This window comes from Desmodus rotundus, chromosome Y (genome assembly GCF_022682495.2).
Source record: "Desmodus rotundus isolate HL8 chromosome Y, HLdesRot8A.1, whole genome shotgun sequence".
Taxonomy (NCBI): Eukaryota; Metazoa; Chordata; class Mammalia; order Chiroptera; family Phyllostomidae; genus Desmodus; species Desmodus rotundus.
Genome location: NC_092332.1, coordinates 4,548,503 through 4,570,056, shown reverse-complemented (window position 1 = coordinate 4,570,056; position 21,554 = coordinate 4,548,503). Strand labels below are relative to the sequence as shown.

Genomic DNA, 21,554 nt, shown 5'->3' with positions numbered 1-21,554 from the left:
GCCCGCGCTGCATCTCCGTGCTCGGAGCTGCAAAGCCGGGGCGCAAAGGTGGGGGAGCCGCCGGGGCGGGGGGCGCTGCGCTCTAACGCTTCACATTTGTCTTCAACGAGAGAAGACGGAGGAAAACTGACCTTTGGCTCATTGGAGGAAAACTGAGAAAGCGGCCCATTTCCTGGGGGGAGAGGTCGAAGGGGATCTGCTTCGGGGTTGCCGGTGGCCCTACTAGGTTTATTCATGATGAAAAATCGAATAGCTTTTGTCTCTTTTTAAATAAAGCTTTGGTTACTAAAGCCGTAACCTGGAGGTGCCTCTTCTATTTCCAACCTCGACCAGCTTTTATTCTTTTTAAGCTTCACTCCGTACTTTGTTATGAGTACTGATATAATTTGGAAACTTGTGCACAGAGAATCAAGTAGGATTTTCTGCGTACCATGGAATACCTAGAACAATGATAGCCGTTCAGGAAATCTGAATAAACTTCAATAACACTCCTTTTTTCTAAACGGAACCACTCTTGAAATGTCATTGAGAATGTTACAAACGTCACCCCATCTCGTCGAGCCGAGGGAAAAATGGAACGGAGCTGAACGGGAGCGCGCAATTGTGTGACTGTGTTAGGCCAGCCAGTTTCCCTTTTCTTTAAGATTTTGTGTTGTTGTTGATTTCAAGTGAAACCACTGCTGCTGTGGCATCGCTTCCTGGAAGGACAGGGGCCATAAAAAAAGCACTATTTTAACACCGAGCACGGCAGTCCCCGTTTACGAACGCGTTCTGGCGCCTGTCGCGCAGCAAACTAGGGATGCTGAGTCGCGGACGGGAAAGACCTGGAGGGTGTGACTGCGGGGCTGTGGGTTCTGGAGAGTTAAGCCCGTGGGGAGGCTTGGTGAAAGAGGAGAAAGCTGACCCGCCGGCCTCCGGCGCTTCCCCTCCCCCACCCTCTGCTCCCAACCAGGCATGTCCCTCGTGAGGCCTCGTGGCGTTGCAGAGGGCGCACAGCCCCCACCGAGCTCCGGGCCTGGGGCGTTGGGGGGGGGGGGGCGGGTGGAGGCAGAGGCCCGGAGCACATGACGCCCCCCCCACCCCGCCCTGCCCGCCCGGCGCATGACCCAGGCCGGCCGCCGGGGTCCCCGCAGACCCCGGCCGCGTCCTAGAGAACCGGTTATTATGGCCTCCCCGCGCCTCGGGACTTTTTGCTGCCCCACGCGGGACGCCGCCACGCAGCTCGTGCTGAGCTTCCAGCCGCGGGCGTTCCACGCGCTGTGCCTGGGCAGCGGGGCGCTCCGCCTGGTGTTCGGCCTCCTGCAGCTGCTGCCCGGGCGCCGGCGCGCGGGCTCCGGGCCGCCCTCCGCATCCCCGCCCGCTTCGGCCCGCGCCCCGGCGTCCACCCGAATCCTGCGCGTCGCCGCCGCCTGCGACGTGCTCGGCTGCCTGGGTAAGGGCGCACGGCCCGGTGCACAGTTAGGGGCGCGCGGCCGGTGGTTGGAGACCTGCTAAGATCTGCATCAGGAGGCGCGGCCCGCGGGTGGCGATCTGCCTGGTGCGTGGGTGCGGGCGCGCGGCCCCGCGGGTGGAGATCTGCTCAGTGTGCGGATGCGGGCGCGCGGCCCGCCGGTGGGCAGGGCGTCTGGGCGCTCGCAGAACCGAGAAGGGAGCACCGGTTCCCCAGGGAGCGCACTGGAGGACTAGAAAGCAGACTTTGCAAAACAAAAGGTCCATAAAAGTGACTCCCAAGGGTCATTTGTTTCTTTAAAAAACCCAGCTACTGTGTTGGGCATGCGAAGTTGACTGGAGAAACTTTAGGGCAATTCAGCCAAACCCAGAATATAGGATGGATGCATCATTATTCCGCCGTGGCGTGCACTTTTTTCTGTTCCAGGTGTGGGTTTCACACCCCCGCGCAGATGCAAAACAAAATTCCACCTGCTGCTCTTCTAACTGTGCACCATGAGCTGAGAATGGATTTACGTTTTTAAATTAAAAAGAATACTATTTCTCGGCATGTAAATATCCCGTGAAATTCAGATGCCGGTGGCCATAAGTGAACTTTTATGGGAACACAAGCGGGCGGGCGTTGCCTGTGGTCCAGGGCCGTCTTAGCCCTGCTGGGGTGGAGGTGAAGGTTGACCGAAAAAGTGGACCCTAAAATATTTCCTGACTGGCCCTTCCAGAAGCTTTACCAAGCTGCTTTAACTATGGTATGGCGCCTTTATAACGTGGCGCTTTTTAGAGACCTCAAGCTAGATGTTGCCGGCCGTTTTATCTTGGGAAATTTGTAGCGCACATAAATGGGGGGAGGGAGCGCTGTGGAATGAACCCCCCATCTCGCTCCCCATTGGGTTAATTTGAAGCATCCATATACTTGTCCACGATCCATATACTTGTCCACCCATCGCAGCCGGCTGATAGGTGCTGACCAGTTTGGAATTGTATTTTTCAGTAATGTTTCCTCTTAAAAAAAAAAGACTTTATTTATTTTTAGAGAGAGGGGAAGAGAGGGAGAAAGAGAGGGAGAGAAACGTCGATGTGAGGAAGAAACATCAATCAGTTGTGTCTTGCATGCTCCCTGATCAGGGATGAGACCTGCAACCCAGGCATGTGTCCTGACTGGGAATCGAACTGGTGGTCTTCTGCTTCGTGGGACGACACCAACCAACTGAGCTATAGAGAGAGAGGAAGGTGGAGAAAGGGAAGCACAGATTTATTCCACTTATTTTTGCATTCACTGGTTGAGTCTTGTATGTGTCCCGACCGAGGATCAAACCCACAACCTTGGCGTATTGCGATGACGCTCTACCAACTGAACTATGCGGCCACGGCTCCTAATGTTTGCAGAGGCCGCAAACAGTATTTGAACTGCCCTCCGCCTGCAGGCCCCAAGTTTGTTCTGCAGCTTGAAGAGGTATCTGGGCACAGGTGCCTGTGCCAGCCCCAGGGCCCAGTTCTCCCATTCTTGCCGCTGTGATGGGAGGCACTCAAGAACCTTGCCTGCAAACACACGCTACGGAACACTAGTCGCTTTCCGAGACTCAAGGGAGTATGACAGGAAGCAATAGTTACTTCCTATTAAAGTCAGCCCGGTGCAGGGATTAAATCCAAAATTGCTTTTCTGCCCCATTCTACTGAGTCGTTTGGAACAGCTTCTTAATAGTGACTTAATTCCTGTAATTTGAATATGTAGAAATAAGAGGCCCTCAAACGTCTTTTGGGCCGGTGAACTAATATTTGCATATTCTTTCACCTCCAGAGGGGAGGTGGATAGTGTGGGTGAGTGAGCAGAGGCGGAAGTCACAAAAGCCGGGTGGCTGGAAGCTGTCACTGGAAAATAACAAATGTGCGTGCCTGTCTCACAGGGGGTTCATCGGGCGCCACGGAGCGCTACCGGCTGAAAGCGTGATCTTTTTCTCTAGAGAAGTAAAGCATTGTTTTTGGTAACAGTGCGTTGACAACAAGAAGATCCATCGTCCTGTGGTGTTTGTAGTTGTGTAGTTCACGTTTAGTGGTGTGTCCCGTAGCCTGTATTTAGTGCATGACACGGTATATGTGCACTAGTGTATCACACAGTCTACTTGTGTTCACTAGTCCATGGTGTACAGCTTTGGGCTGTGCGACAGGTCCCCTTCAGCAGACTCTTACCTAGTGCATGCCTAAAACCGGGTATTGTAACCCGTGTACGCTTGAACCAAGTGTTGTATCTACTGTAGGCTTTAAGACAAGCATTGTGGCTAGTGCATGCCTTAACACAAAGCATTGTAGCTAGAGTAGCATTTAATACAAAGTATCGTAGCTAGTGTATGATTTAACACAAAGTATTGTAGCCAGTGTAGGATTTAACACAAAGTTCTGTACCCACTGTATACTTTAGCACAAAGTATTGTACCTAGTGTATACTTTAAAACAAATATTGTACCTAGTGTATACTTTAACACAAAGTATAGTAGGTAGTGTATGCTTAAACACAAGTGTTGTGTTACTTAACCAAGAACCTCGTTCTATACTTTAAGGGTGTACAGTGTTTTGAGGAGAATTAGATATCTGGGTCTGTTAGGAAAAAAACCTCGCAAGTAATAAGTGCCAGAAGGAAATTTGCAACAGCTAATTGGTGAAAATCTTAAATGTATTTGTTCAAAGAATGAATCAAGTGTCTTTTTCAACTTCAAAAGTGTGCTTTTTCGACCATTCTTTTTTGAATGGATATGAGTGAATATGGCCCTGGCCGGGTGACTCGGTGGGGGCATCATGCCGTACACCAAAAGGCTGTGGGTTTGATTCCCGGTCAGAGCCTTTACTTGGGCTGCAGGTTCAATCAGCCGTCAGAGAGCAACGTTTGTCCCTCACACTGATGTTTCTCTTGCTCTCCCCTCCCCACCTCTGTCTCTCTCTCGGAAATCAATGAACACACCCTCAGTGAGGATTAAAAAAACTGAGCCAACATGGACATTAAAAATGTAGCTGAGAAGTACTGATTGTTATTTCCATAATCACTTCTTAATGCCAAGCACACACGATATTGGGGCACGGTGATGCCTAATGATGGCTTTACTGGAAGTGCCAGCGCCGGGCGTCGCTTTGCCTGAACTGCGGTTATTTTCTGAGTAACTCGGTCTCATTTGTCTCTTTCTGTGCACAGACAACAAGTGTGTTGCTTTTCTCCCTTTCTCCCTCCGATCTTTCTGTCTCTCTACTAATCAGCCAATCAGGTCATTAATCAATGTATCCATGCATCCATGTATCATTTTTTTTACCAAGTAACAAGTGAGCTTTAGATGTGAAGTAGGACCATATACAAAGGAACTCTTGGCGTTGCATTCTCGCTCAGGTATCGTCGTGCGGTCTGCCGTGTGGTTAGGATTCCCTGATTTCGTGGAGAACATCTCCAAAGAAAATGAAAACGGGACAGACCTTTGGCCAGACGCCTTCTGCGTGGGGAGTGCGGTGAGTGAGCCCTACCTTGGTTTACCTGTCCCCCTCCCTGTGCGCCTGGTGGGCTCCTCCAAGAGGGACCGCCCCCTGCGCATCACAACCACCAACCACAACCGAAGCACTGGGGTTCGTCAGAAACGCAAATCCGAGACTGAGCTCTCTCTGCAGAGCTGAGGATCGGGAACCCTGGGGAGGGGGCCTGGGAACACACTGAGGTTCCCCCTCCCCCGCCCCCCCTTCAGTCCTTCCTTAGATACAGCCACCATGAGAAGCAGTTGGCAAAAAAAAAAAAAAGTATTGACTTATTGGGTCTGTTGCTGCGTGAACACCCCCGCGGAGTGTGTGCGTCAGGCCAGACCTGGACGCACGTGCCCCTCGCGTGCTTGAAACCTAGGCCCCCTGCCTGCCAGTTCCCCTGCCAGGGCCTTTCCGAGTCCTTCTCGCTCACACGCCTTCATTCTCGGCAAACGAGCCCGTGCCACTTGAACCGCCCCCCTGACGCCTTGCTCTGCCGCTGCCTTGCACCCCAGGGCGGGGTTTGCTAGTGCAGTCGGCTGAGCCTGGGCCGTCGGGATGGACGCACGCGCCTGTCGCGGCCACGCGCAGCCCCACTTTGCGCACTGCCCACGTGGGTGCGAGGCTGCCGCCCGCGGCCCCCTGACATCTGAGGGAGGGCCACCCCCAGCCCATCTCACACGTTGGCATCGGGACAACCTGCGGCCCAGTTCCTGCAGCTCGGATGCTGCTGTCCGTCCCCACAGGTGTGGATCCAGGTGCTGTACAGCGCCTGCTTCTGGTGGCTGTTCTGCTACGCCGTGGACGCTTACCTGGTGATCCGGAGGTCGTCAGGGCTCAGGTGAGCACGCACCAGCCGGGCCTGCTGCCCTGGCTGGCGCCCTGCGCTGTGGGCCCCCGAACACCCTCAGACCCTGTCCGCGGGCCCCTGACCCAAGCGCGGCCGCTGCTGTTTAGAAAAGGCCGAATCCAAATAGTGCGTCTCTTAAAACCCTGAAGACACGGGAGTCAGTACACGACATGTTTGGAACTGGACAAATACTGAAAAAGAATTGGCATGAGGATAGCAAAATCCTCATGGACTCTGAAGGTTCAAGGCAAAGAGTCTTTACGCCCAGTACGGACCAGAGAATGCCGGGGTGCAGAAGCTGCCTGGGGCGGGGCCTCCCAGGGGGTAGCGCCGCCCTGCCGGTGGCTTGAGGCCCTGCACCCTGCCTGCTGCCGATTCTTGTACTCCCTGGGCTGCGCGGCTCTCTGCGGTGAAACCCCACCCACCTCACAAGGGTGCTGTGGACAGAACGTGGTGATTGGGGGCCACTGGTCAAGAACTGGGCACCTGGCACGCAGCAGGCTCTGGGCAGCCGGTAGCCGAGACCGTGGCTGGGGCGCACAAGGGATGAGGAGACACAATCGTACACAGCCTAAACGGCAAACAGGAGCAGGAGGGTGGCGCAGGCCAGTGTCCGGAGCCTGGCTGCAGGTCCGGCATGCTTTGGGCCCTCACCAAGTTCATGGTCCACTTCAATGCCCTTGGATGGGCTCTGTTTGCCTTTTTAAAAAACAGCTTTGTAAAAGACCACCCATTTAAATGTGTAAGATCCATTGCGTTTTCCTGTATGCGCAGAATTGTGTGACCATCCCTCCCCATTCTGCCCCGCTCCTCACACTACTAATCTGCTCTCTATCTCTAGGTTTGCCTCTTCTGGACATTGCCTATAAACAGAATCCAGCTTCTTACACTTAGTGTCAGGTTTCTGAGGTTTACCCATGGTGTAGCACATGTCAGCACTTCATTCCTGTTCATTGCTGAATAATATTCCACCGAAGGGTTATGGCATTTTCTCCATTTATCAGCTGATGGGCATTTAGGATGTTTCCATTGTTGGCTATTAGGAATAATGCTGCCACAAACATCTGTTCATCGTAGACTCAGGGGTGTACAGTGAGGAGTGGAATTCCTGGGTCACACAGTAACTATGTATCACCTTATAACATGTTGCCAAGCTGCTTTCCAAACAGCTGCACCATTTTGCATTCTCACCAGCAATGAATGCAGGTCCCACTTTCTCCACACCTGTGCTAACAGCGCTTGTCATTTTCTGGGTATTTGTTTGGTTGTGACTCTTTTTAGCCATCCTGGTGTTTCTCCGTGTGGTTTTGATGGCTAATGACGCTGAGCATCTGTGAATGAGGTCTGCGATCTGAATTGATTTTTGTGTGTTGGTGAGGAAAAATTTACCTCTATGCTTTTTTATGTAGATTCCCATCTGAGCACAGTTTGTCGAATGAATTCACTTTTAAGATCAATACAGTAATCAAGTACGGGTATGGTCAGGCTATAGACCACACTGGGCAGTCTTAGTAGGTCCCTGCTCTGAAATATCTGTTCTTCCATATGTATATGACATCATTAACATGGCCTCACTGGTCTGAAGTTCAAGGCTTACTTCGTTTTTGTGCTTGTTCTTCCTACCTTTTTACTTTAATCCCCAAGCTGTTACATATCTGTGTAGAACCTGCCTATCTCTGCTTGTAAAGATTCTCTAGGGAATGTAGTTAAAGGTAGCCAACCAGGTGTTTCAATCAAACTAACCAGGTGATTAGTTTGTGCTACATAAACTAGTCATGACTTAAAGAAGATAGGAATGTCTCTATCGTGTTAAAAGAGGCCAGAGTTAAGCAGTCCAGGCCTCATGATGGACATCAGGGACCCAAGCTCCTTCTATTTTCCTGCTCCACCATCCTATTATGTGACTTCCATCCTCAAGGTGTCATGGCCCAAAATAGCTGCTGAAGCTCCAGCCTTCACATCTGCATTCCAGGCAACAAGAAGGGAGATGCGAGCAATGCAAAAGGGACCTCCCTTTAAGCAGCCTCCCTGGGAGCTTCACACCCTTCCACTTTTACATTATTCACCAGAACTTAGTGTCATGGCCACACTTAGCTACCAGAGAAGGCGAGAACAGTTGGTTAGCCAAGCATGCTGCTGCTGTGCATGCCATCCAGGTTCTACTACTAAGAGAAGAAGGGAGAATGTTTGTGGGTGGGCAGCTAGCAGCTTCAGGGAAAAAGTCCTTTTCCCTGAAGCCCAGTGAGAGTGTGTGTCTTTGTCTGGTGGCCCCCTCACCCCGTTTGGGAGGGATCAGAGCTCTGACACACTGAGAGCTACAGACCACCACATGTGGAGACCAGAGGAGCCTCTGAGCACCAAGAGGAAGCTGGAAGAGGTGTCTGCTTCCTGCTGTTATCATAGGCAGGGGCACAGCCTCAACCCCGCCCCTGGGGGACTGGGGTCTGACAGGGCAGCCTGGCGCTGTCTGGATGTGGACGACAGGCTGAGCCCGGAGAAGCCCTCTTCTCTGCCAGAAGCGTTTAGAACCCACCTGGAAGCTCAGTGTGAGGAGGCAGAACGCTGGGGAGGTGCCAAGGGTGGCTCCCAAGGGCTTGCCCATCCCGCAGGAGGCAAATATCCAAGGATGCAAAATGCAAAACTCGCCGATGCCTCCCAAGGGCAGGAGCAAGGGCGGGGCGGAGTCCACCTGCAGGTGGCAATTAGGAGGCTGCAGCTGGCGGGGAGGGGTCCCTGAGGAATTCCAGGGCAGGGCGCCAGGCTTGGCAGGGGCGGCGGGATTAAACTCCGCGTGCCCTGCTAGGGTTTTCCATTCCTTCGCTATTTTCTTTGGCATGGGATTGTTAGAAGAATCGTTCCTTATACTCCGAATCCTAAAAAAGGTCATTAAAAGGTAACATTTAAACTGCTACTTTGGTTCCATGCTTGGGATACGCAGGTGTCACAACAGAAGGCACTGGAGCCCTGGCCAGGTAGCTCAGGGGTTAGAGCATCGTCCCCATATGCCAAGGTTGTGAGTTTGATCCCCAGTCAGGGCACATGCAAGAATCAACCAATGAATGCATCAGTGAGTGGAACCAATGAATGCAAACTGGCCTGGCCCCTGGCTCCCTCCCTCCCTCCCTGCCTGCTGAGGATGCCGTGCAGACTGAGGTCAAGGTCTAGGATGGGGCGACGGAGGGCTCTGTGTGGCAATTCAGCCCTGGCCGAAAGCCGCCCATTTTTCTGAGTTGCATGCAAAGCCTCTGGCTTCTGGCCACGCCACACCCGAGACACAGCCGTCCCCAAGCAGCCCCAGAGTTGGTTATAATGTGGAGGCAAAACGTGCTGTAGCATTTCCTTGTGAAGCTCACGCCCCAAGTGCCGTCTCTGTGTCTCTTCCCTCCCGTCTCCTTGTAGAAGGGTGTCCTTTCTCGCTGATCCCTGACCGCTCCCCATGTCTACACGGCTGGCCTTCTGAGTTAAAATCCTGAGGAGGTTGGGGCTGCACCCTTGGCCAGCAGCCTGGCCCCCAGCCCTTCGCCCACGGGAGGCGGATGCAAGGCTGCACTGGAACACTTGGGATGGTCTTCCTGCGCCGAACGCCTCCGTCTTCCTGGCCTCACCTACCAGGCTGGCCGCCTCGACTCCTTTGGGGGAACAGGGTGGGGAGGGTGGGAGTACGAAGATGAAGGCTAGAGACTGCCGGAGAATGCGACCTCTGCAGGGTGGCTGGGGAGTGGCAGGCAGCAACGGAAGCTCCCTGCTCTCTGGCTACATCCTCAACACCCATTCCTTCAGAGACCTTGTCGGTTGGGAGCGGGCTTCCAGACACATGTGTTAGTTAGGTACAGGGGTGACCCGGGGAGATCGGGGATAGGAGCAGCATGCTTTGAGGGCGAGCCAGGCACTGAGGAGGCACTGACCCCCTCACCCTTGAAAGGCTTATTTGAGCAAAAAAGCAGCCAGACACAAAGGCTACACGGTGTATGAGCTCACTCAGATGAGACGTCAGAACTGGCAAAGAAATGCACGGAGACAGAAAGTGGGCTCGGGGTTGCCAGAGGCTGGGGACGGGAGGAAGGGGGGCGAGTGCTCCGTGTGTCCAGGGTGTCCTGTGGGGCGTGGACCATGGTTTGGGGCTGGGTTGAGGTTACAGCGCATGGCGCCCGTACTGAATGCCGTTCACTGGGTCGTCCACTTTACCATGCTTAGTTCTGCGTTCTATGAATTCCACCTCAAAAACCAAGAACTCAGAGGCAAAAGAAGGCAGCTCTCTGGCCGCCCTCCGACCCCCAGGAGCAAGGAGTGGGTGGGAGCCAACCAACCCGAGTGTGCTCTCTCAGTGGTGGCCCGTCTGCTGCTCTCCTAGCATCCTGGTGCTGTACCACATCCTGGCCTGGGGCCTGGCCGTCCTGCTGTGCGCTGAGGGGCTGCTCATGCTTTACTACCCGTCCCTGTCCAGGTAAGCCAGCCTGCCAACCGGCCGGCTCACTTGGACCCTCCCCGGGTGGGGGGATGGGGTGTCCTGTCCAGCGGGTCAGGCCACAGTCAGGCCATGGGAGTCCTGTTGGGCCATGGGAGTCGGTGCTTTCCGGCTGTGCTGCTGAGCCCTAGTACCTGCCACCTGCCTGCGTTTCCCTGACTCTACCTTTCTGCTTGGTGCAAGTGGCTGGCTGGGCGCACAGTGTGCCTTCAGTTCTCTCTCCCTCTTTGCCGTTTTCCCTCTGTGTTTTTGCACTTCTCACCTGCCAAGCTCCCACCTTGGTGCCATACCTGTGTGCGACCGATGACGCCCCTGACCCATCTGTGCAAAGCCAGGTCCCTCTGCCTGCAAAGATCCAGTGGGGCGATGTTCTCCCTAACCATGAGACCCGTGCCCACTGAAATACAAAGCTGGGGGTCCCAGTTCCTCAGGGAGAGCCCCCGCCTCCATTCATGGGTCGGCCGGGCAAGGCAGGTACAGCGCAGAGCAGATGCTCAAAACTGAATGCGTTCTTTGAGTACCTTTGTGTTACCTCAATTGTGCGTCTTTTCCTTGCACAGAGCCTGTGGGGGAGTCTTCCATGCTAGGGGTCTTTTCCTTTCTCTGCTGTTTCCCAGCAGGGAATTGTAGTGTTTCCCCACAGTGCAGCCCTAGAGGTCCCCCCCCCCCCCCCCGACAGAAAAACACAAGCAAGACGGGCCTGCCTTGCTCTTCTGGGAGGCCTTGCTCATTCACGGCCGTGAGCGATGACTCACGTGTCCCTTGGCAGCCAGCAGCAGACATGTGCAGGTGTGCCTTTCGCTTTCATCCTTTTGCTTTCATCCTCTCACCTCGGCTCCCAGGTGAAGTGGACACCTTCCAGAATCACCCGGTTCTCCTCCTCCAGGTGTGAGAGGGGCCTGGAGCACACCATCCCGCACTACGTCACCACGTACTTGCCACTGCTGCTCGTCCTAGTGGCCAACCCCATCCTGTTCCGCAAGACCGTGAGGGCAGGTAAGCAGTGTGAGCATTCTCCCGGAGCGCGGCCCCGGCGGCGGCCGTGCCTTGGGTTCACATACTGGCACGCGTTGTCCTTCTGGGACTCTTGAGGACCACGCATCGCCCCGCAGAGACAGAAGCAGCATGCGCTTGGAGAATGTGAGCTGCTTTCACCCGTGAAAGGGAGCACTCCGGCTTAGGGAGGGGCTACCCAAGTTCATAGCCAGTGTGAGCTCAAGGCCAGCACCTGTGGACTTCTCTGTCCCAGCTCGGCTTCTCCTGGGTCTGCCTGTGGCGGGACGTGGGGGGCCCAGGAGAGGCTGTGCAGCACTGTGCAGGCGACACAGGAGCAGGAGGAGAGGACAGGGGTGGGGGAGGGCATGGAGAGCCGCCTCAGGTGTCAGGGGCCTGGGTACTCCCAGGGTGTACTTGGCCTCCAGTCTGTTCTCCGCCCGGCAGGAAAAGGAAGTAATCACAGGATATGAGTTGGAGGCGGTGGTAAGAACCAGGTAGGGCGATGTTGTAACTCAGCAGAACTCCCCAGAAATATGTCTGGGCTGAGTCGGGGGACTTGCGTTGCAGCCCCCGCCCCGCTCCAGGCGCCAGAATCTCTCCAGTGCAGAGTGAGGACCCGGACAGATGCGCCGACGACGGGCGAGCTTCAGCACCTGTGATGCATGCTACCGCTGGGGACAGGAACTGATTCCCGCTGTTTCTGTCACTCTCTTCATCTCTCCGTTTAAAAATAGTGTATTAGATGTCACGTTTTTTAAACAAAATTGCACTAAAGTAGTGACGCGCTTATATCAAGCAAAGGAAAATGACAGGGAAAGGAAAGAGATACACAACGATGCTAACAGCAGTCGTTGCTAGGTGGGCAGGGGTCATTCATTCTGAACACTGTCTTATATTTTCCCACTCGTCTATAAGGAAACGTGGTAAAGCTTTCAATGTTTTAAAATAGCCAGCATGCATCGTTTGTATAATAGAAAATATAAACCTTTAAAAAATAAAGTTCCCTGCCCTGGCTGGTGTGGCTCAGTGGATTGAGTTGCCATCCTGCAAACCGAAAGGCTGCCAGTTCGATTCCCAGTCACGGCACATGCCTGGGTTGCAGGCCAGGTCCCCAGTAGGGGGCGCATGAAAGGCAACCGATCCAATGTATCTCTTGCACATCAATGTTTCTCTCCCTCTCTTTCTCAGTTTGCTCCCCTCTTTCTAAAAGTAAATACATAAAATCTTTAAAAAAGAATAAAGCTCCTGAATTAGTAAACTGCAAACACCAATCCGGACTTTAACGAGTAGCACGGCACCCACGTCCGTTTCCTTGTGACGGAGGGGACCGCAGTCATGTAAGATGTGAACTTCGGGGGAAGCCGAGTCCAAGTGAAGAGAGACTTTTTGTCTCACGTGCGCAAATCTGACGTAAATCTAAACTTGTTTCAAAGTAAATGTTTTAAATGTCCCTCCTCCCTCGAGTCTAAGAGAACGGCTGTGAGGAGACAATTCGGTGCCTTGCCCGGCTTCGTGTGCACCCGGCTTTGCTCCTGGGCTCCCGTGGACCTTGCTTCGCCTCCCTGTCACTGCGGTGGTGTCAGGAATGACGTCCTGTGCCCCTCTGCTCTGCTCTTCACAGTGGCCTCCTTACTGAAAGGGCGACAAGGCGTGTACACGGAGAAGGAGCGACGTATGGCAGCCAGGATCGAGACCCGGTTTTTCAAGATGATGCTGGTTTTCGTAGTTTGGTCGGTAACCTTCCTTCCGTTCTCCCTCACTGTCGCTGGGAAGGGACACGCACGCCCCTGGCCGTGTTGCTTTTCTGCGTGTGAGCTGAAAGTCCCAAAGGGAACAGTCTTTGGGAAAGAAAGCTTTGAAACAGTGCTAGGGGCCCATGAGACGGGGTGGCAAGCCCACAGCCTGCGAATCTCCGCAGAGTCAAATCTACTGAAATTAGATTATAAAGCCCCAGCTGTACACCTCTGATGTCGTACCCCCTGCTAGGGTTAACAGGGAAGTACAGGCCTGGCCACGCCTCCCAAATCCACCCACTTGCATCTGCCCTGACCCCAGGATGCCTGTATCTAGGAAGATACAAGGGTAAGGGCACGTCTTCTGTGGGATGACCCCTAGCTGAGGCCGGAAGGGTAGAGAGCAATTTTCGTCCCCTCAGCTTCCCCACCACAGCCATTCTGCCCCAGTGTTGCCGGTGGACGCCTGCAAAATAGACCTGTGGTCCACGCAGAACAGACGGGAAGCAGAAAAGCGTTAGCTGCCACTCTCTGACAGGATGGCGTTCGGACATTCTCCTAGGAGAGGCGAAAATGAGCTCGTAAACACACCGCCAGTGCCCTTGCGGCCTTACGGGTCTGCCCACAAGAGCACCAAAGAATGCAAACATAACCTGCGAAGTTAGGGTTTGCTTTGGCCTCTGTCAAAACGTGACATTCACCTTCCAGTGCAGGCCAAGTTCTGGGCAGTTTGACAGACGGTTCCTCTGTGTCTGCTTGAGTCCGAGAGAAGCAGTTATATCTGTTAGTCAGATTCTGCCCACGCCTTTACGGGCCATTACTGTGTGACAAAGGGGGCCTGAGCTTACAATGGAGTAAACACAATCTCTTCATTCACTGGTGTTGGGAGACCTGGACCCGTGCATGCCAAAAAAGGAAACCACACCATGAACTTACACCACACGCCAGAATAAACTCAAAATGGAGAAAAGACTTAAATATAATTCCCGACACCATAAAACTCCTAGGGAAAAACATAGGCAGGAAAATTCCAGCTCTCACACGTAGAAATATTTCATCCAATTCTGATGCCTCCTCCCTGCTGGCTCCCCCCGCAGGGCTGTTCTGGCCCGCCCCCCCTGCAGTAAAACACATCCTGCTTCCTGTTCTCTTAACCGCGGGCCATGTTCTTTCTAACAGTTGGCTGTCGAACATCATCAACGAAAGCCTTTTATTCTACCTTGAGATGCAAGAAGACATCCACGGAGCCTCCTTGAAATATGTGAGAAACGCAGCGAAGACCACATGGTTTATTATGGTAGGTCGATCTTGAGTTTTAAATTTTCTTCTTGGAAAAAAAAAAATCGGGAGGGAAAAAAAACCCAACCCCACTCAGAGGTATGATGTCTTGTTATTAAAACATACGGGTTGGATAGGTTCCTGGAACAACACTCGGTGGGCACAGCTCCGGGAGACCCGTGTGGGCCAGTGTATCAGAGCTCTTCGGGCAGGGGCAGACCTCAGGGAGTCTATCCGGGAGGAATGTTTCAGGCTGTGAGGAAGCCAGGGCGGTGAAGGCACTCCTTGTAAAATCATGCGTAATCACAAAGCATTAGAGACGACCTGAATATTCCAACAAGGGGAATGAGGAGGAAAATTCTGATCTTTCGTCTTGCTGGAATATTACACCGATGTGAAGCATGACAATTATGAAGGCTGTGGTACTAGGCGAAAAAGGCAGGATATAAAAATGATACCGAATAGCCCCGACTGCGGGGGCTCAGTGGGTTGAGCGTCGCCGGTTTGATTCCCAGTCAGGGCACACACCTGGGTTGTGGGTTCAGTCTCCAGGCCAGGTGTGCGCGAGAGGCAGGCAATCGATGGTTCTCTCCCTCTCTTTCTCCCTTCTTTTCCTTCTCTCTAAAAAAAATAATAAATAAAATCTTTAAAAACGTATGCTAAATACAACCAGGTAGTAACACAGGCATGAAAAAAATATTGGCCAGAAACACATGAGACGATAAGGCGGAGACACGGTGGGTGGGCCCCCCCTCCCCGTGTTTCCATGACGTTGCATTTGTGATAAAGAATAGACGCAGGAGTTGTTCGTGGAGACAGGCAGGTTGCCCTGCACAGAAGGCACATTCACGGTGCTTCAGAATTGGGGGAAGTCTGATGCGCAGGACTTGAAAGTGAGACCTGCATTCAGAGCCTCTCTCCCTGCGCTGCACTCTGGAGTCTGTCTTGCTTCCTTTGGCTCATGTCCCATGTACTCGCCACATTCCACTGAGGAATGCTTCCCGGAGCCGCTTGTTGCCTCACGAGCCTCTGTTCAGTCAAAACCAGCTGGCCCAGGTGAGGCCAGCCAGTGGGCATCCTGGGTGGCACCTGCCACTCCCCACGCGCCCAGGGATGTAAGCCCCGCCAGCCTGCCCTCACCGCTTGCTCTTTCTGTGCCCCTCCCAGAGCATGCTGAATCCTGCCCAGGGCTTTCTCTTGTCTCTGGCCTTCTACGGATGGACCGGCTGCAGCCTGGACCTGAGGTCTCACAAGAAGGAGGTCCAGTGGGAGCCCATGATACCCTCTGCCACCGAGCAGGCCTTCCCCACGCACGAGGGCTCCTGCGTGCCCCGAGACAGGCCCGCTCCCAGGAAGGTGGTGCATGTGAACGGGAATACTTCTGACGAGGCCCTGAGCATGCTGTCTGGAGGTAAGGCTCTGCTGCCAGGGCGGGCAGTCCACGGGGAACGGTCCGGGACTCCCCCGAAGTCCTTTTGCAAACAAAGTGACGTGGGTTGTCACTTACTTCAGAGTGTGAACAGAACGTCACGGTGGCCCATGTTGACCGTGATCTTGGATTTCATCTCCCACCGTGCCTTGCAGTCTTTTAATGGAGCCGTCTGTGTAGTTATTAAGCACTGTAGCCTTGCGTGAATTATAAATGCTCCCCCAACCCCGCCCCGGAATGGAAGGCGTTTTGAATAGGAGGTAAATTGCCCCTTGGGACCCGTCACTCACACTTGCTGTGATTCGTAGCAGTGGTAGTGGAATCTACCCATGACCTCTGGGGATCGTAGGGGGCTTGGCCAGGTCACGTGGGGGGTGCTGAAGAAGAGAATCCAGCGAGACAGCGACAGCGTGGGCTCTTTGTTCTTTGCACTTAAAGACCACCGCTGTGACCTGAAAGCGTGCCCTGTGGAGCCCTAACGTGGTCCTTCAGGTGTGCAGAAAACAATTCAAATCCCATCGCAAACTTCCCATGAAGCTCCAGGAAAAAGCCCTCACTCTCAATCACGTTGGTAGCCGAACACCAGCTCGGGGCCCACCCACCTGTTATCTTGTCCGACCAGGCTGGCCGGCTAGTGTGCGGAGCTCAGACTAACGTTCGCCCACCCTCTCCGGGACAGTGGGCCGTCCCGGGGTGGCACGCTCAGCTACCTCAAACCGTCACACTTCAGCTGCGTAGCCACTGAAGACCACATTTCCTTCATGTGCTGCCATCACGTGAAAACCACGAGAAGTGAGGGGTTTCAGTCGGTGCACTGTCCTGGAGGCGTCGAGTGTTCGGTGTCAGAGCGGCGTGTTGCCTGAGGTCGCTGTCGCAGCTACGCGTGCTTAGGTTTCGCACGGCAGTCCTAATGGTAACGTAAGTAAATCTTTGCCCACGGACGATGCCTGTCTCTCCGTGGAAGGGTTCCTCGCACGGTTTCGTTGCGGCAAACACATGGCTTGTGATGAAAAAGGGCTGGAACTCACTGCTCCGCCACCCACGAAGTTTTAACGGATGTGGCGATTTGGTGACGATTGGCCGTGTAGAGGCAAATCGATCCTTGAGCGAGGAGGTCTTTGGCAGCTCTGGTTTCATGGCAGCCCACTGGTTGTCTAAAGAAGAGTGTGGGAAGCTGAGCGCTGGAATGTTGAAGGACGTTGAGTGTGTCCCGGGTCTAGAGCCTGCTCTTCTTTCCTCAGCTGGCGCTGGGGTTGGGTAGAAACGGCTCTGAATTCTCCGTTCAACCCGTCACCTGTCCACTGTCAGAGCGGGTTGGCCCCCTGGGCACCGTGGGCACTGAGCGTTGGGTGACTCTCTGCGGTGGGGCATCCTGGGTGCCAGACGCTGTTGAGCAGCCCCTGGTCCCCACGCACCAGATGCTGGGAGCTCCATCCCAGTCCTGACCACCAGAACTGTCTTCAGACGTCAACAAACGTCCCCCTGGGGAGCACAGTGACCCAAGGTCAGGACCAGGGTCTCCGAATCATTAGGCTTCCCAGAGCTCAGATCCACAAATTTGCTGTGCCCAACGTGCTGTCGGAGCTAAATGCAGACACAATCGTAAGCTCACACAGAGCCAAAGACACCACCCAACGCAAACCACTCTGTGCAGAGATAACGTGATTTGTAGCGAGGAAAACAGGCCTATGACTTCAGAGTGTCATTGCCTTTTGCGTTCCTGCTGTTCAGATACACTGAAGAAAGGTTTGTTCTCAGGCAACCAGCTTGCTTTATACTCCCGGGCGCAAAACCACGGTAATTGGGCACCTCGAAGGGAAACAGTTGTTGTACTGAAGCTACAAGATAGAGACTGTGTGTTTGCAGACTCAAAACTGGTCCAATCCTTCCTCCAGGACGAGGGACCCACCCATGGAGTCGCTGATAGCGTGGTGGCCACCGCCTGGGGAATGAGCCAGAAATTGTGTCTGCAAATTTCCAGCTTTGTTGGCATCCCCATCCGGGCGTTTGAAAGCGCTTGAGGCCGTCTTGGGAGGTCAAGGAAACGGAAAACATTGCAAGTGACAATGAAACTGCACCCCAATCTGCCCGTGCCCCTGTGGCCACCAGAAACGGGGATCAGTCAGCACGCTGCCTCCGTCCTGAACGCCAGCTTCTCGGGCCGGCAGCCACGCGTGTGTCGCCCTCCGCAGGAACGTCACCACCGCCCACCGCGTGTAGATCCCTCCGCACGTAGATCCCTCCGCACTGCCCCTCCCCCGCGCCCCGCAGGAATCTGCATGCACACGCTGGACAGAACTCGGAGCTGTGTGATTCAGCAATTAAGTCATTGCAGCATTTTGCCGCTTAGCACACTTCAGGCCATTGAGGAACAGCCCCCCGTGGGCTTTGGGGCTGTCACCACCCGTGACCCCTGGGGTCAGCTATCGGATTGCTGCACATGCGCAGGTGCCCATGACGTCATCGAAATCAAAGGCCGTTTTCTCCCACAATTCCATCGTCCTGACATGGGTCCCTGTCCTTCCCACAACTCTCTACTCTACCCACAATGCCTTGCAGCCCCACAATCCCCCAGCCATCCACAATGTCACCTCTCCCAAAATTCCTCGGCTCCCGGTATTCCCTAGGTACCTAAGACCTCATTCCCCCCCCAGTTCCCCAGGTGTCTACGACCTCGTTTACCCCATAATTCTGTGTCTCCCACAATCCCATTTCTCTCCCATGATCCCCTGACACGCCTACACTTCCGTTTTCTCCCCATAATCCCTTGTATTCCCACAATCCCTTATTTCTCCCACAATTCCACTTCTCACCTGCAATCCTTTATCTTTCCCACAATGCCTTGGCATTCCCACAATTCCCCAGGTACCCGTCACCCATCTTTCCCGTAATTGCTTGGGTCACGACTCCCCTGTCTCTCCCACGATCTTTTTGTCCCTCCCCGAGTTTTCCTGTCCCATGACCCCTTATTGTTCCCACCAGCCACCAAGGGACACCCCACCCCAGTGTCTTTTTGGAAACGGGACAGAAATCAAACCTGAGTTCCCTCGAGCCCCAGGCGTCCTGATAAACGGTGGGGGCCCCGGGAGGATCGAGGGTTCTGGGGCATGCGAGCACGTCACTCCAACTGGCTCCTGGTCCCCGGGAAAAGCAGGGCCACTGCTCCAACGCAACGCCTTATGTCCGCACCCTTGTTGCAACCCGGGCTGTCCCCAGGCTGTGCACTCCACCAGATGCCTCCACCCTTCTGCGTGGGGTGCCTGATGCTGGGTCCGGCTCGGACCGCATTCTCCCGGACTCACCCGAATCCCACCCTGGCCGCAAGCCCCGAGCGCTGCTGCCCCCACGCGCCCTCGTGCGAGCTGCATGCACCGTTCTGCGCGCTCGGCAGTAGCGTCTCCTTTTCTAGCCGCCCACATTCATTTCCAAGCACATTCATCTATTGCCACAATGTATCTCACCCACGCTCTCTCCTCCCTGAAGCATCCTCCCAGGGCCTGCGTGTTTTTTTTTTAAATTCTGCTTGTCCTGCTGTTGTGCATACTCGCCAGTCTCCACGCTCCAAGGTTGCGGATTAAGGCTGTGTCGCATGGACGTGAAGCCACCTACCCAACTGTGCCGATCCACTCCACACGTGTTTATTGAGCACCTAATGTGTGCGGAGTGTCACCTGAGGCACTGGTATGACTGTGACAGGCACTGAGGTGCTCCATTCTACCAGAATGGACAGAGAATAAAAATCACAACTGTATTCTATTCCACGTACTGAGAAGACTCTGCAGAGAAACAGTGAGGAGGGTGTTTTTAGGCAGGGTGCCCTGGACATGTCCCTAAGGATGAGGTAACACGGGACTGGAGACCTGAATAAAGTGTAGGATGGAGCCATGAGAACATCTGGAGAAGTTTTGCAGGCACAAAAAAAGATGTGCAACGGCCTGTGGCAGGGGTCAACTTGGGGCGGAAGACAGAACGAGGCCAGGGTGCCAGAGGGACACGAGTGGAGGCCGCAGTTGTCAGCCAGGCATCTGGGTGCAGGGTGTGGGGGTGCTGGCAATGTCTACGAAGGGCAGTCACTTGCCCCAGGAGCAGCTGACAAAGCCACCGTGCTTTGTGGCTCCCATCTCTGTATTTCCAGGCACAGCCCAGAACCGGCCTCCCAGCTGGATACTTGCAGAACGAAGCAACAATTTGGACACCTGTTCCAAAGGATTCCCCCAGCTTCTGAAGGACAGTGTGTTCCTGGAACGACCACACAGCCCTCCAGGATGACTCGTAGCAGGAGGGACATTTGCTTTTATCCCCCTGATCCCATGCCCCACGTCCCAACTCCTGAAAGCATGTGGCATCATCCTTGAAAAGACAACTGGGGGATGTCTTAGACAGGGGGCGGTCTCTCTCTCTTTGGGCACCTCCTGGCGTTGTATGCAGGTGACCAGACAGCCATGAATGTACACTATGATTGCACTTGTGAGTGTGACCCTTTGGAGGAGTGTGAAACACCTTCCAAACCATGGACACCAGCACAATCTTTTTCTCATTCCCCTTCCAGGTTCTGAAGCCAGCACAGTTGAAATCCATATTGCCAGCAGGTCCCGCAACGTGAATGAGGCCGAATCGGTTCCAAAAATCCAGGGAGACCTGTGAGAGGGGAGTGGCAGGGGGCCGACCCTGTATCCTCCGTTCTACATTTCTCACGCTTCAGAATTGGGTCCTCACCTTCCCATCTCTGCTCTCTCTGCACGATGTTAGAGCATCTCCCCGAGGACCCTCTTTCTGTTGAGAAATGACCCATGAGCGTGCACTTGGGAATGGAAGAATTCCTTCTAGACCAGCGATTTTCAACTGGTGGTGCGCCACGAGAATTTTTAACATATGCAATACTTGACTATTTAGTCAGGGGCACTGACCTTTTTTCCCTTAGATTGTCAAATAAAATAAAAGAAAAGAAAACAGCCAACACAAAGGCCATCTAGTATGAATGAATTAAAATTATACCTATTTTTTGTCAAATCAATAATTTTGGCAACAATTATATTTTTTGGTGTGCTGCACAATTTTAGTAATTAGTATATGAGTGCCATGAGATGAAAAATGTTCAAAGTCACTGTTCTAGGGCAAATACTCAGCAGCTTCTGTAAGTGCTGTGTTGTAATGCCAGGTCCAGGTCCTTGGGAAAGTTAATAAAGTCGTTGTATCCAAGCTCCCAGTCTGAATTCTGTCTCAACAGCACTCGCAGCACATGCTCTTGGGTAAAGTTATGGTAACGCCAAAAGGCAGCAAAGTGAGCTGCAAGTTATCAGTGAACCACTGGAGGGCACCAAAGAGTCAGCTTTGACCTGGAATTCTGCCTGTGGTCCCCATATGGCGCTGCATGTTCTCAGTGAACCACTGGAGTGTGCCAAAGAGTCTGCTTTGGCCTGGAATCCAGCCTTTGGACCCCATGTGGCTCTGCATGTTCTCAGTGAACCACTGGAAGGCACCAAAGAGTCAGCTTTGACCTGAAATTCAGCCTTTGGGCCCCACGGGCGCTGCATGTTCTCAGTGAACCACTGGAGTGTGCCAAAGAATCTGCTTTGGCCTGGAATCCAGCCTTTGGTTCCCATGGGCGCCGCATGTTCTCAGTGAACCACTGGAGAGTGCCAAAGAGTCTGCTTTGGCCTGAAATCCAGCCTTTGGTCCCCATGTGGCTCTATATGTTCTCAGTGAACCACAGGAGGGCGCCAAAGAGTCCGCTTTGACCTGAAATTCAGCCTTTGGTCCCCATGGGCGCTGCATGATCTCAGTGAACCACTGGAGGGCGCCAAAGAGTCAGGTTTGACCTGAAATCCAGCCTTTGGTCCCCATGTAGCTCTGCATGTTCTCAGTGAA

The 21,554-nt window shown here is 53.8% G+C and overlaps 1 protein-coding gene across 1 annotated transcript; it reads left to right on the top strand.

Annotated features, from left to right (window-relative positions):
• Positions 1 to 1,149: 1,149 nt before the first annotated feature.
• Positions 1,150 to 20,488, top strand: LOC112313308 (G-protein coupled receptor 143). Its single transcript, XM_053917671.2, has 9 exons — positions 1,150 to 1,432; positions 4,817 to 4,932; positions 5,682 to 5,776; positions 10,137 to 10,229; positions 11,137 to 11,246; positions 12,868 to 12,976; positions 14,159 to 14,276; positions 15,425 to 15,668; positions 20,236 to 20,488. The coding sequence occupies exons 1-9, from the start codon at positions 1,165 to 1,167 to the stop codon at positions 20,328 to 20,330; spliced, it is 1,248 nt and encodes a 415-aa protein (XP_053773646.2). The 5' UTR covers positions 1,150 to 1,164; the 3' UTR covers positions 20,331 to 20,488.
• The last annotated feature ends 1,066 nt before the right edge of the window (positions 20,489 to 21,554 follow it).

Coding starts and splice junctions, on each gene's coding strand:
- LOC112313308 (XM_053917671.2), top strand. CDS start 1,165: ATGGCCTCCCCGCGCCTCGGGACTTTTTGCTGCCCCACGCGGGACGCC. Junction 5,777..10,136: donor CGGAGGTCGTCAGGGCTCAG/GTGAGCACGCAC, acceptor CTGCTCTCCTAG/CATCCTGGTGCTGTACCACA. Junction 14,277..15,424: donor AGACCACATGGTTTATTATG/GTAGGTCGATCT, acceptor TGCCCCTCCCAG/AGCATGCTGAATCCTGCCCA.